The sequence below is a fragment of the Dipodomys spectabilis genome, unplaced genomic scaffold, assembly GCF_019054845.1.
Source record: "Dipodomys spectabilis isolate Male_0828 unplaced genomic scaffold, ASM1905484v1 ptg000728l, whole genome shotgun sequence".
Classification (NCBI taxonomy): Eukaryota; Metazoa; Chordata; class Mammalia; order Rodentia; family Heteromyidae; genus Dipodomys; species Dipodomys spectabilis.
Genome location: NW_024871405.1, coordinates 221,217 through 234,436, shown reverse-complemented (window position 1 = coordinate 234,436; position 13,220 = coordinate 221,217). Strand labels below are relative to the sequence as shown.

General features: G+C 54.4%; 2 protein-coding genes across 3 annotated transcripts in view; one reads left to right on the top strand and one right to left on the bottom strand.

Moving 5' to 3' along the window:
- Dhcr7 (7-dehydrocholesterol reductase) overlaps positions 1–13,220 on the top strand; it is a 365,017-nt gene that overhangs the window by 160,042 nt on the left and 191,755 nt on the right. The window lies entirely within an intron of this gene.
- Positions 1–13,220, bottom strand: part of Cars1 (cysteinyl-tRNA synthetase 1) — a 39,674-nt gene that overhangs the window by 18,906 nt on the left and 7,548 nt on the right. The window contains exons 2-9 of one of the 2 annotated variants that reach the window (XM_042672578.1): positions 11,858–12,106; positions 6,856–6,947; positions 5,903–5,991; positions 4,580–4,676; positions 3,540–3,638; positions 2,320–2,469; positions 715–855; positions 452–540 (exon numbers count right to left, since the gene is read on the bottom strand). In XM_042672578.1, the coding sequence (XP_042528512.1) occupies positions 452–540; positions 715–855; positions 2,320–2,469; positions 3,540–3,638; positions 4,580–4,676; positions 5,903–5,991; positions 6,856–6,947; positions 11,858–12,106 (1,006 nt within the window). The remainder of the gene's footprint in view (positions 1–451; positions 541–714; positions 856–2,319; positions 2,470–3,539; positions 3,639–4,579; positions 4,677–5,902; positions 5,992–6,855; positions 6,948–11,857; positions 12,107–13,220) is intronic. The other variant, XM_042672579.1, reaches the window with a different exon arrangement.

The following is a 13,220-nucleotide window of genomic DNA, read 5'->3' as shown; positions in this document are numbered from 1 at the left end:
AGTGCTGGTCCTAGGATTTAAACTCAGGGCCTGAGCAATGTCCCTGAGCTTTTTATTATTGTTATTATTATTATTATTTGCTTAAGGCTGGCATTCTATCACTTGAGCCACAGCTCTACTTCTGGCTTTGGGGAGTTGGGGAAAAAAGTCTCTTGGAGTTGTCTGTCCAACTGGCTGGCTTTAAACCATGGTCCTCAAATGTCAGCTTCCTGAGTAGTAAGATTACATGTGTGTGCCACCTGCTTCCAACAAGGTCATTCCCCCGCACTTTACAATCCCCAGTTTGTTCACAGGACTAGAAGCCAGTGCAGAACACTGAGCCTGAGCCTAAGGTGCTGCGAGCCCAGCCTGCAGGAAGCCCGGAGCATGAGCTCTGCCTTCTGGACCTGGACTTGGAGTTGGGGAGCTGTGTTCCCCCAACACACCGGAAGGCTATGAGGCCCTTGCTTACCCATAACCATTGTCCACAATCCTCTGGACAAAGTTCACAATTTCTGGCACGTACTCACTGACTCGGGTCAGGACGTCAGGAGGGAGAACCTGCGGGTGGCAGGGTGACAGGTGACAGGGGTCAAGTTCAAGGATCACTTAGCTGCTTAATTGAGCTGGCAAACGAGTATGTTGGGGCACACATTCTTCTGGTTTTACCCAACAGGAATCTGGGGACTGGGTCTCTCACTGCTAAATAAGGACAAGACAATGAGAGGCACTTACATTCAGGGCCTCCATGTCTTTGTGAAACTCCCCTTCCCAGAACTTGGGCAGCTTGGAGAAAATAGAATTGTCAGTCACTGAACTGCCGCCTGTGGAGTCCAACCAGTCTGAAAGCAAATCCTTTGCCTCTTCCAGCAACACCTAGAGATCGAGAAAGAGGATGCCACACACAGAGTAGGTTTCACCAAGATAGCTAGTGCTCATGAGACCTGCCCTGAATTCAAACATGTCACATGACCCATGGAGACATCACCTCCCATCATGGGGTGAATGTCCCAACTGTATTCACCTCAGATGGGAGGCTGGCCTTGCTTTCTTCCTGTTGGCTTGATTTTGTTTCTATACTAGTACTGAGACTTGAACTCAGGGCTATGGCCCTCTCCCTTAGCTTTTTTGTTACTCAAGAGGCTGAGATCTGAGGATCCCAGTTCAAAGATAGCCAGGGCAGAAAAGTCCATAGGTCTCTTATCTTCAATTAACCAGCATTAAAAAAAAAAAAAAAAAAAAAAGCTGGAAGTAGAGCTGTGGCTCAAGTGGTAGAGTACCAGTCTTGAGCAAAAAAGCTAAAGGACAGAGTCAATCTCCAGGACTGGCATAAAACAGACAAACACAAAGAGAGTTCAAGCACTCAGCATGAACACCATGCCCAAGGACCTGTCCCCACAAAGCTCAGACACAGGCACAACCAAGCAATCTGCTGTGTGGGAATGGAAGACCAAAAACTCAAAATAAAAGGCCAGCAAGGGGCTGGGAAGGTGGCTCAGTGGTAGAGTGCTTGCCTTGCATGCATGAGGCCCTGGGCCTTGAGTTGAAGAGCTGAGGGATAGCGCCCAGGCCCAGAGTTCAGACCAGACCCAAAAAAAAAAACAAAAAAGAAAAGGCCAGCAAATGGTAGAGCAGCAGGTGAGGCCAGGGGACAGAGTGAGCTAGGGGACAGCTGGGCGGGCAGAGCTGAGGGGTGTCTGGATAATGTATCTAATTCCTGCAGTGCGGGGCTGGGAAGATGGCTCAGTGGTAGAGGGCTTGCCTTGCATGCATGAGGCCCTGGGTTCCATTCCTCAGCACCACATAAGCAAAAAGAAAAAAGCCGGAAGTGGCGTTGTGGCTCAAATGGTAGAGCACTAGCCTTGAGCTGAAGAGCTGAGGGACAGCGCCCAGGCCCAGAGTTCAGGCCCCACGACCAGACCAAAAAAAAAAACAACTAATTCCTGCAGTGCTTTCTGTGCTTCCCTTCTGTGGAGTTTGTGGGTGACCAGCAGGGGGCGGCGGCAGGATGAACAGAGGCCCTCCTGTGTATTCAAGGTGCAGGGGCACAAAGCAGGGCACACCCTTTGTCAGAAAGAGACCTTTCTCCAACAGACTGATGCTCCCCGCTCCACCGCCCCAGGTACCCAGGGCTGCTCTACACTGAGCCCTGACTCAGAGGGCCCATGGAGGCCATTTTGCCTGCCTTCCAGGCAGACGCAGGATGGACAGGACTCACAAGGACCCCAAGTCCCTCTCCAGTGGCACCAGGAAGCTGACCACAGGCCCAGGGCATCAAACACTGAGTGAAGATGGACTAGTGCGCAGTGTTCTGGTTGCATGCGTGAGCGGGGAGCTCACCTCCGTGCGGTGGTCCACTTCTTCTCCGGACAGGCTGGAGTGCACCGCTTGCTCGAGTGGCTCTGCGGCCAGTGTGGCGGCCTGCAGAGTGCGCTCCAGCATCTGCCTCTTGTCAGGATCGGTGGTTTCGCTTAACTTTACTGAGAATGGCTGTAAGGGAGGACATGAAAGCGGTTACACACCGCGCAGGCTCTGGGCTGCCACAGCTGACCTAAGGCAGAACAGATGTGTTCCCACCGCCCAAGGGTACAATGCTCGAGCTGCTCCTAGCAGCTGGCAGTGGTCACGAGACCCCCGTCTCCCCGTCTGGGAAGCCTGACACTTCCCTACCTGAAGCCAGGTAGGGCACTTCCTGCTCAGTGGCTTGGCTTTCCTCAAACCAAATGGACATAAGAGTACTTCTGGACTGTTCTCAAAATGAATGAAGGTGTACACTTGGTGAGTCTCAAGTGCCAAGGGAAGATTGCTTTAGATCCATGCCTCTCTCCTTCCAGAGATGAAATGCCACAAACATGCCAGTAATTATTACTGTAATCACTAAGGATAACTGCTATTATTAAAGAGGACAAGGACTGTGTCTAGTCATACTGTTTTCTGATAATAACCCTTACTTTAAGTGAAAATACTAGATTTTTTAACTTCTGAAAACTCCTGGGATGGTGAAGGTAACGAAATGTTAAGACGCGTGTAGCTCCTGTGTCTTGTTCTGGAATAGGTGCAGGCAGGTGTAGGGGCAGGAAACCTGCACAGGTGCACAGAGAGGCGGCTTCAAGATCAAGCAGCACTAGTGGCATCAGGACAGATTGGAATTTCCAGAAGTGTCAGGAATGCCACCTGCCCCACACCCTGTCCCTGCATATCTGCCCTAATGACTTTCTCACAGGCCAGGGCCAGAGCCACACCGGCTGAGACTACAACAGCCCTGACACAGACAGCTCAATCCTACTTGGTAAATATCCATCAACAGAAGCATCACTCTGGGGAGGCCAGAAGAAAAGGAGGCTGGGAGAGAGGAAGGCAAGGAGAGAGGCAGGGGAGAGAGGGAGGAAGGGAGGAAGGAAGAGAAGGATACATGGAGAGAGGTTAGCTGGGGAGAGAGGAAGAAAGGGAGAGAAGGGAAAGAGAGAGGCCAGGGAGACAAGGAAGAAGATAGATAGGGAGGAAGGGTGAGGAGGAGGCTGAGAGTGGAGGTCACGCATCTAGGGTGGGCAGCAGCCCACCTTCATGGCGCTGTGAACATCCTCCAGCAGCTGGGCGGCCTCAGGCTTCTGCTCCCGATAGCGCTCGAACAAGTGGTTCTGCCGGGCCCTCTTGATGATCTGTGAAGGCAGAGACACACTGCCGGGAGCCACGTCCTCCCCACCCCCCAGCACTCCCCGGCTTGGCTCAGAGGTGGGCAGGGCGGCCCGGGTCAACTGAGGGTTCCACACTGTCACCAAGGAACCCATGCTGCCCGCTGCCTGCCACCTGCCAAGTGGGACTGAGGTCTGGACACCTGGTGCTAAGGAACAGGCTCCAGAGGCAGCATGAAGCCAGCCGTCCTCCATAGAGCGCCAGAGCACGGCCCCTCACCCACCCGGCTCCGGAGTGTGCTAGCTCCGGAGCGCTATCCCCGTGTGCATGACGCGCACAAACTAGGAGCAGCAGGACTCAGACACCTTGGATAAGGCAGGCATAGTGAAGCCAGCTCAGGCCATTTTATTTAACTACTCACAAAGCCTATCTCTTATCATGCTGTCTCTTCCACTTACATCTATTATTATTACTACTTTGGTCAATCATTGGGCTTGAACTCAAGGCCTGGGCGCTGTCCCTGAGCTCTTTGCTTAAGATTAGCATTCTATCACTTTGAGCCACAGCACCCCTTTAGCTAATTAGAGATGAGAGTCTCATGGACTTTCCTGCCTGGGCTGGCTTTGAACTGATATCCTCAGATCTCAGCCTCCTGAGTAGCTAGGATTACAGGTGTAAGCCACAGGCATCTGGCTTATTATGGTTTTTGTCTAATTTTAATTTGTGTATGGTTCCAGTCCTGGAGCTTGAACTAAGGGCCTTGGCACTGTCCTTTAGCTTTTTCACTCAAGGCTGGTGCTCTACCACTTGAGCCACTTCCACCTTTTTGGCTGTTAATTGCAGGTAAGTGTCTCATGGACTTTCCTGCCCAGGCTGACTGTGAACTGTGATCCTCACAGGGATGCTTACAGGTGTGAGCCACCAGTGCCAGGCTCGTACTTAAACATTAGCATGGGGCTCCCCTTACCTTATCATCAATATCCGTGATGTTCATGCAGTAAAAGACGTCATAATGGAAGTAGTCCTTCAACACTCTTCTCAAGATGTCGAAAGAGATGTAGGACCTACAGCAGAATGAAATACACATTGCCACTTGCACGCCTGTTCACAAGTAGCACCCCAAACCAGGAAGCGCCCACAAGCAGAAAATGCCTCACCATGAAACTTGGCTGCATGCACAAAACTGTCAAAAATATTACCTAAAACTTCTTCATGCTATGTGTATCAAGAATTGAGAAGACAAATGAATTTTGTGCTTAGACTTGACTCACACCCCAAGACATCTTATTAGGTAAGTAAGTGCAAATACTCTAAATTGAAAAAAATGTGCAGCACATCTACCCCAAGCATATCTGGCCAAGAAAACTCTTTTTTAAAAACATTTTATTATCTAGGAGATGTCAGAGGGGTTACAGTTACCTAAGAAAGGTAGTGATTCCATTTCTGTCTAACTTGTTACCCCTGCCCTTACTTTCTGTCTGTGAGTTTTTTCATTCAAAGCTAGTACTCTACCACTTGAGCCACAGTTCCGTTTCTAGTACTTTTGTTTTCTTTCTTTTCCTGTTTTTTTGTTCTGAGACCAGGACTTTACTCATTGGCTGGCGTTCTACCTACTGATCAGTGCCTCCAATCCCCATTTCCAATATTTTGTGCGTTACTTGGAGATAAAAAGTCTCACAGAGCTGGGCGCCAGTGGTTCACGCCTGTAATCCTAGCTACTCAGGAGGCTGAGATCTGAGGATCGTGGTTCAAAGCCAACCCAGGCAGGAACATCCGTGAGACTCTTTATCTCTAATAAACCACTAGAAAACCAGAAGTGCTGCTGTGGCTCAAGCGGTAGAGCGCTTGCCTTGAGCTGAAGAACACAGGGACAGTGCCCAGGCCCAGAGTTCAAGCCCAACAACTAAAAAAAAAAAGTCTCATAGACTTTCCTACCCAGGCTGGCTTCAAACCATGATCCTCAGATCCCAGCCTCCCAATAGCTAGGATTACAGGCATGAGCCACCAGCATTCAGCTTGAGTAAAGGGATTCTACAGTCCCTGTTCTAAAGGCTATCTACTCTCGGCAAGCCACACCCATGAGTGTGAGGTGGGTGTGAGTAACCTGGGCTTGGGCCTGAGCGTCACAGAAACTCTGCACACCCTGCGTGGCAGGTGAGGACTCCAGCTGGAAGGAAAGGAAAAGCCTAAGGTCCGTGGGGACAGCAGGTGGGGGCAACGGGTGGAGTATAGGCTATGACCACAGGACTCTTAGCATCTTCCCACAGCGAGTGTGTGGCACCAGACCCACCTGGCGTGTCCCATGTGTGATGCGTCATACACGGTCGGCCCACAGCAGTACCACGTCACCTTTTTCCCAGCTTGAGGTATAAACACGTCCTTGTTAGAAATGAAATGGAGTCACAAGAAACTCAAGCAACCGCACAGGGCACCCGAAGGAGCACAGACATCACATGGCTCATTTTCGTGCACAGAGTTTTTGTGTGCGTGTGTGTGTGTAGGTGCTGTGACTTGGACTAGAGCCTCGGTGCTGGCCGGTAGCCTTTCTCACTCAAAGCTGGCACTCTACCACTACCACTTCACTTTTGGCTTTTTGCTGGTGAACCTGAGGTAAGAGTTTCACATTTCTTTCCTGCCCAAGTTGGTATGTGTGTGTGCGCGTGTGTGCGCATGTGCGTGCATACGTGCGTGCGTGTGTGTGTGTGGCACCTGCCAGTCCTGGTGCTAGAACTCAGGACCTGGGCACTTTCCCTTATTTTATTTTTTTGCTCCAGGCTAGTGTTCTACCACTTGAGCCACACCTCCACTTACAGATTTTTGGTAATTAATTGGAGATAAGAGTCTTACAGACTTTTCTTCTGGGCTGGCTTTCAACCCCAATCCTCAGTTCTCAGCCGCCCGAGTAGCTAGAATTACAGGTGTGCATCACCAGAACTCAGCATTCTGAAGCCTGCTGGCAGCTCTGGCCTTGGCTGACCTGCTTGGCTTGCCACAGTGCCTGCTGCAACCACGCATGCTCTTGAAAGCCTGCCAGTGCTTGCTTGGCAGGGTGGAGAATGACCTCAAGCAAGACGCCAGCCAAGGCGCCAGCTGCCACCCAGAGGTGTCACGGGCCCAGCTCTGCTTCCAGGCTGCAGGGGCCACAGTGTGTGAAGTAACCAAAGGATCCTGAACCTGACTGAGGGACTGAAGCCCACAGGGCAACAGAAGGCGGGTGACTCTGTGAGACACCGCGCGCCGTACCTTGTTCCGGGTGAGGCTGTTGTACAGGCGAAGCTTGCACCGCTCAGTCCCAGCCGGAGGGGCCCAATGGGGCTGCATGCGCCGGCCTCTACCTGGAAGCAGAAGAGCAGCTGTCACTCAGTGCTCAGAAACCTGGCAGGTCACCATCGCCTTGCGAGACCTGGTTTTCCCAGTGGAACTGTGCTTTTCGATGAAGCCACGTTAAGCAGTGAGGCTCTCTTGCTTTTGTTCACACGCTCAGGGCAGGCACCACGTTCCAAGGAGCTGAACTGCCAGCATCACCAGAGATGCCCATGAGCCGCCCATGCACGGCCCAACGCCCCTCAGTGCGTGCTCTGCTTGCCACACACACTGCCCCGAGCCACACGTCCGGCTCCACGCACACACCATGCCTGGAGCCGCGTGTCCGGCTCCATGCACACACTGCCCAGAGCCATGTTGTATGGCCTGGCATAACAACTGTGGCCCAGCCCTGCTCCTGCCATCCACCGTGGCCACCCCTCCCCAGGAGCCCCCTGGCAAGGGGCAGTCCGTGGGGGCTCTGTGGGACACAGGCCCCTTCTAACATCTAGAGGCACCAGAGCCAGGGGTGACAGTGTAAGCAGCCAGGGCAGGCTAGTGAGAATGGCCTCTGGCCACTCCTCATCTCTGTCCCCAGCAGCAGGTGGCAGCTGGCATCGCAGCTGCAGCTGAGCACACTGACCTCTGGATACCACTGTGCCCCTGGCCCCAGGCCCCACTGGCCCAGGCAAGCCCTACAGCCCCTGCTCTCTTGCCTGCTCCTGCCACCACACTGCTCAGCCCTCACTGGCCGGGGTCCTGAGCCTCTAAGACAGACTTGGCCACCCTCGGCCCACATGTCTGAGAAGAGCCTCATGATTGTGATTGTCTCTGGAGCTAAGAGAAACCACAAGGGTAATTTTTTTCTGCATGTGCTGGTGGGGACTGAACTCGGGGCGTGGGTGCTGTCCCTTAGTTTTCTTCACTCAAGATTAGTGTTCTACCACTTGAGCCACACCTCTATGCCAGAACTTTTTGCTGGTTAACAGGAGGTAAGAGGCTCAGAGACTTTTCTGCCTGTGTTGTTTTGAACCTCAGTCCTCCATCTTTGCCTCCTGAGTAGCGCCCGGCAGCCTATAGGTGTAATTCTGTACACCTCACACGGTCAGCCCTATGAAGGTGACCAGAGGTCAAGGTGATCCCTGCTCCGCCAGCATGCCCACCTTGCCCCTTAGCCTGCCCAGAGCCAGGCCCTGCACTTCCTTCAGCTCTGCACCCTGGCCTCTGTGGCCCACAGCAGACTCCAATGTACCTTAGAACAATGCCTGGCCCCAGGCAGCGCCTGATTACCTCTGCTAAGCCGCAGAGACACCTGCACGACCGAAGGCCTCCACTCAGACCTGGTACTCATCAGATCTATCAGACCGTCTGCCAGCTCAGCTCACGGGGTCTATTTCCTGTGTCCCAGACACCTCCGCCTCCTAGGAGGGGCTCTGCCTATGGGTGGCCTGCAGGCGCTCCCTGCTGGTTCCCGCTGAGAGAAACAAGGTGTGGTCTGGGCACTGGCCATGCACAGGCCCTCACCCTTGCCCAGGCCATGCTGGCCAGGACGGAAGATACTGTGCCCGAGAGGCCAGGGCCAGAGAAGACAGCCCACTGTAGGAAGATGAGGGAGGTGGCAGACAGGCAGACAGACAGACAGCCTGACAAGACTGCATCAGGAAGTCTATCCTATAGGCGACTTCTGGTTTGAGCACTGGCAGCCAATTCTGGCTGAGGCAAACCTCAGATTCTTAATCCAACATCAAGTGGCAACGCCAAGTGCAGTCTTACGTCACTTTAAACCATCAATGCCCTCGAAGGGAAATCTCCCATCCCCCATAGTGTTCAAGTGCTGTTTTAGGATTCTGGTGACAGTCCTGCCTCATTAAGATCCCAAAACTCCAGACACAAGGGCAGTGCCGAGGGCCACCATGCCGAGTTCTCCTGCTGCCAGGCCATGTCAATATCGGGCTTCCGGCTCCTGTCAGGACTGCCACTAGGAGTAGCTGGGAGGCATTGCAAGGACGTTTGGCAGGGCAGTTCAGATTTGCAAAAGGGAAAGAGAGACCAGGGGACGGGGGGGGGGGGGGGGGGGGGGGGGGAGAGAGGCGGGGTAACCCGCTACACAACACCCACTTTCCCAATCAACCGCTCCCTCCCCAAGTCCGCGGGGCTCACTTTTAGATGAGTGAGGGTCTCCCATGCCTCCTGATCGCCCTCATCCCCACAGCCTCCCTGAGCACTGTCTGCCTTTGTGCGAGTTTCTTCTGGGACAGTGTCACCTCTCCACAGACAGCCCTGACCCCAGGCGGCATGGGGTCAGTGTTGAAACAAGTGTCCCTGACCCAACACAGTGCACCAGCACACGGGAGGTAGAGGGGCACAGGTGACACTGAACCAAGAGGAAACATGACAGGGGACGCAGGTGGCACTGTGCCCCAGGATGTGGGACGGGGGACACAGGTAGCACTGCACACTAGGAAACGGGTTGGGGATGCAGGTGGCACTGCGCACTGGGAAACAGGACAGGGGACGCAGGAGACACTGTGCCCCAGGATGCGGGACGGGGGACACAGGTAGCACTGCACACTAGGAAACGGGTCGAGGATGCAGGTGGCACTGCGCACTGGGAAACAGGACAGGGGACGCAGGAGACACTGTGGCCCAGGATGCGGGACAGGGGACACAGGTAGCACTGCACACTAGGAAACGGGTTGGGGATGCAGGTGGCACTGCGCACTGGGAAACAGGACAGGGGACGCAGGAGACACTGTGGCCCAGGATGCGGGACAGGGGACACAGGTAGCACTGCACACTAGGAAACGGGTTGGGGATGCAGGTGGCACTGCGCACTGGGAAACAGGACAGGGGACGCAGGTAGCACTGTGCACCGGAACAGCTGAGCCCAGAAAGTGGGACAGGGAAGTTGGCAGGCTCACGGATGAAGGAGCAGGCAGGAAGCATCTACCTGGCAGGGGCGCACCCAGGGAGAAAACTAAACTAGAAAATTGAGGTGCGCCCACACGAGGGAGAGGGCAAGGCTGCACACTTATCCTCCGGCAGACATGGCTTCATCCACCGGCAGCCGACACCCTACCTCTGTGAAGGGCCTTCCTTGGAGCAGGGTGAGAGCCAGCCAGCTGGTTCAGGGCCCGGAGATCAAGGGGACCTCCATGCTGGAGCGGAAAAGAGAAGGCTTACAAGGTAGTAGTCAGGGGGGCAGGAGGAGGAGCAGAGGAGGGGTGGGCGGGGCTTCAGAGACACCCGAGACAGGCCCAATATGGCTGCTGCTGAAGACTGGGAGGGTCTGGGACCGTCCCAAAGCCTGGGTTCCAGCCCCACCTGTGCTTTCAGCCCTGGCTCCCGAGATCCTGACTTGGATCCTGGGGGCAGGACAGGCCTGTCAGCACCTGGGAGCCGCCTCATGGTGGCAGTGCCAGGGCGGCTGGCAGCTTTCCTCCCCACGGGCCAGGAGGAAGCTCTCCTTTGCTCCTTGGCACGGATGGGGATGTGTCTGTTCCATTTTTCCTAAGGCCCAAGAAGGAAGCCTGACGGGCTGAGGCTGAGGCTGTGAGCCAGGCTGTCTTTCTCCATATTGGCCAGCCCCTTCCCTGTCTTGCTCCTAGCACTATGACTTGAGGCTAGATCAAGACAGGGAGGAAAGACCCTGACCCCAACCTGGAGATGAAGGGGTCTGACATGCAGATGTCACCTGGGGTCACCTAGGTCATCATTCTGGCAAGAGATCGCCACTGAGCCACCCCTCTCATCTGTGCCAAGGGATGTGATTTGCTGCAGGAGAACCTAGGAAAGCGAGATACACCCTAACCGCAGAGCCTTGCCACCTCTGCATGCCTGCCACCCCCTCCCCCAAGACTGGAAGGCTCCCAGAAGCCCCCAGTAACCGGAAGACCACACACAGCCTGTGCCGCGTAGAAGCAAGCATGCTCACAGATGCGGGAGCCATGCTCCTGGGCCTCAGGAAACCATGGGAGGGGGCCCTCTAATGCCAGAGCTGACGATGAACCCAAGCCTGAGCCCCGGGAACCCCAGCATTTCCTCCTGAGACAGCAGCAGCCACGTCTGGGCTGAAGTCACACAATGCAGAGATGGGACCTGCTCTGATCTCTGGAAGGGTCCATACCAATTAACTACCCTTTCAAATTTTTTTTCCCCAGTACTGGGGTCTAGGTGCTGGTCTTCAGCTTTTTTACTCAAAGCTAGCATTCCACCACTTTAGCCACAGTGCCATCCCAGCTTTTTGTGGTTAATTGGAGATGAGTCTCACAGGCTTTCCTGCCCAGGCTGGCTTTGAACCTCAATCCTCAGATCTCAGCCTCCTGAGTAGCTAGGATTATGGGCATGAGCCACCAGCACCAAGTCTGCTTTAGAATTTAATGATATAGGGGCTGGAAATGTGGCCTAGTGGTAGAGTGGTAGAGCTTGCCTAGCATGCACGAAGCCCTGGGTTCAATTCCTCAGTGCCACATAAACAAAAAGCTGGAAGTGGCGCTGTGGCTAGCCTTGAGCAAATGAAGCTCAGGGACAGTGCCCAGGCCCTGAGTTCCAGCCCTGGGACTGGCAAAAAAAAAAAAAAAGAAGAAGAATTTAGTGATATAACATGCATAGAGAAATTCTGAGATCTTATGGAAGAGACAGAAAAGAACCAAGTCAAGTTAGAGCAGGCAATAACCCTGTATGGCAAGTGGCCCCTAAACAGACTGGGTCATGGCAGCGCTGCCGAGCTAGCCACAGTAATATCTGTTCCTGAAAACTCCATGGGCCAGGACACTAGCTACACTATCCCCAAACCAGATCACACAGCCACACCCTCCCCCCCCCTCCCCCCCCCCCCCCCCCCCCCCCGCATCCGCTGCTCTGAAGCCCTTCCCCACAGGACACTGGCGGAAGCCCTCGACCCTGGTGCACAAGTCCTACGGCAGGGGAGTCAGTTACTCACTTGCGTGGAGCCCACAGGGCTCGCCTTTGCCACAGGGGCCACCCAGGAGCGCTTCTATGTGCCTGAACCACCGAGCCACGTGGAAGAGCCTTGAGTCCGTGGGTGGGGCCGAGAGCTGCCTGAACACGTCCACGTCTGCCTGGGACAGTGAGTACCCCTGGACATAGCTACGTGTGCTGAGATGCTGGTCCAGGGCCCGTGCCCTGGCCGCCTCATCACTAATGCTCAGAATGGACCTGTAGTCGGCAGCTGCAAAGACAGAGGGCACAGGAGGTCAGGCAGCAGAAACAGGAGGTCAGCAGGTGGGCAGGTGGGCAGAAGCACAGGACACCGGGAAGGCAGGCACAGGCCACAGGACATCAGCAGGAAGGCAGGCAGGCAGAAGGCTGCTCAGAGGTTGCAAGCAGCAGGGTAAGGCATCCAGAAGAGGCAGGTCGTTGGGTCAGCTCAGACCTGGGTGGTGGAGGATGAGGAGTGACTGTAGTGAGTGACTGTAATGGCTGGGGTGATGGATGGGAACCATTTGCACCCCGACACGGCTGCTGTGGATTGTGGAGTGTGTATGTTCAAATGGTTCATTTTCCGTTATGTTTGTAAAAGCTCACAAATAAAAAACAACAACAACAAACAGTGGAGGGCTGGTGGCTCACATTTATAATCCTAACTACTCAGGAGGCTGAGATCTGAGGATCATGGTAAAGCCAGCCCACGTGGAAAATGCTTGAGACTCTTATCTCCAATGAGCTAGCAAAAAAGAGCAAGTGGTAAAGCATCAGCCTTTTGTGAAAAAGCTAAGCTCCGTGCAAGGCCCCAGTACCAGCACCAAACCAAACCAAGAAAAAGGCCCACATCCCTTTTCTACAGCTCCAGATTCTGGAAGCTGGGGTAGGGTGAGGAGTGGGTGAGAGCCTCAGAGCCCTCCTACAAGGAACCCTGCACTGAGAGCACAGGCCTAATGTGGCCTCCAGCAGCCCAAGGCCACTTCTCCAGCAGGAGCCAGCCAGCACAGCCGGCCTCTCCTCAGTGCACTGGCTACAAAGGGTCTCAGCTGTGAACCAAACCATAACTCCGGAGCCCTCGGGAGGGAGAAGCCACTCCTAAGCATACCCACAGACTCCACCACCCATCGGGGTTTCCGCAGCCTGCTGGTCTCTCCTCATCTGTGCCACCTGCACTGTTCCCGTTAAATCACAAAAGCACCTCTGCAGGGTGGGGAGGAGCTCCTCCTGAGGTCTCTGGCTGACTGCCTCTGAGGTGGGGAGCCTTCCTAAGCAGGAGCTGATCGTAGGGGTAGCACCAGACCCCCTGGCATGGGTAGAGCCTGTCTTAGCCTAGGGCTTGAGTCACACAGAAGCCTGATCTG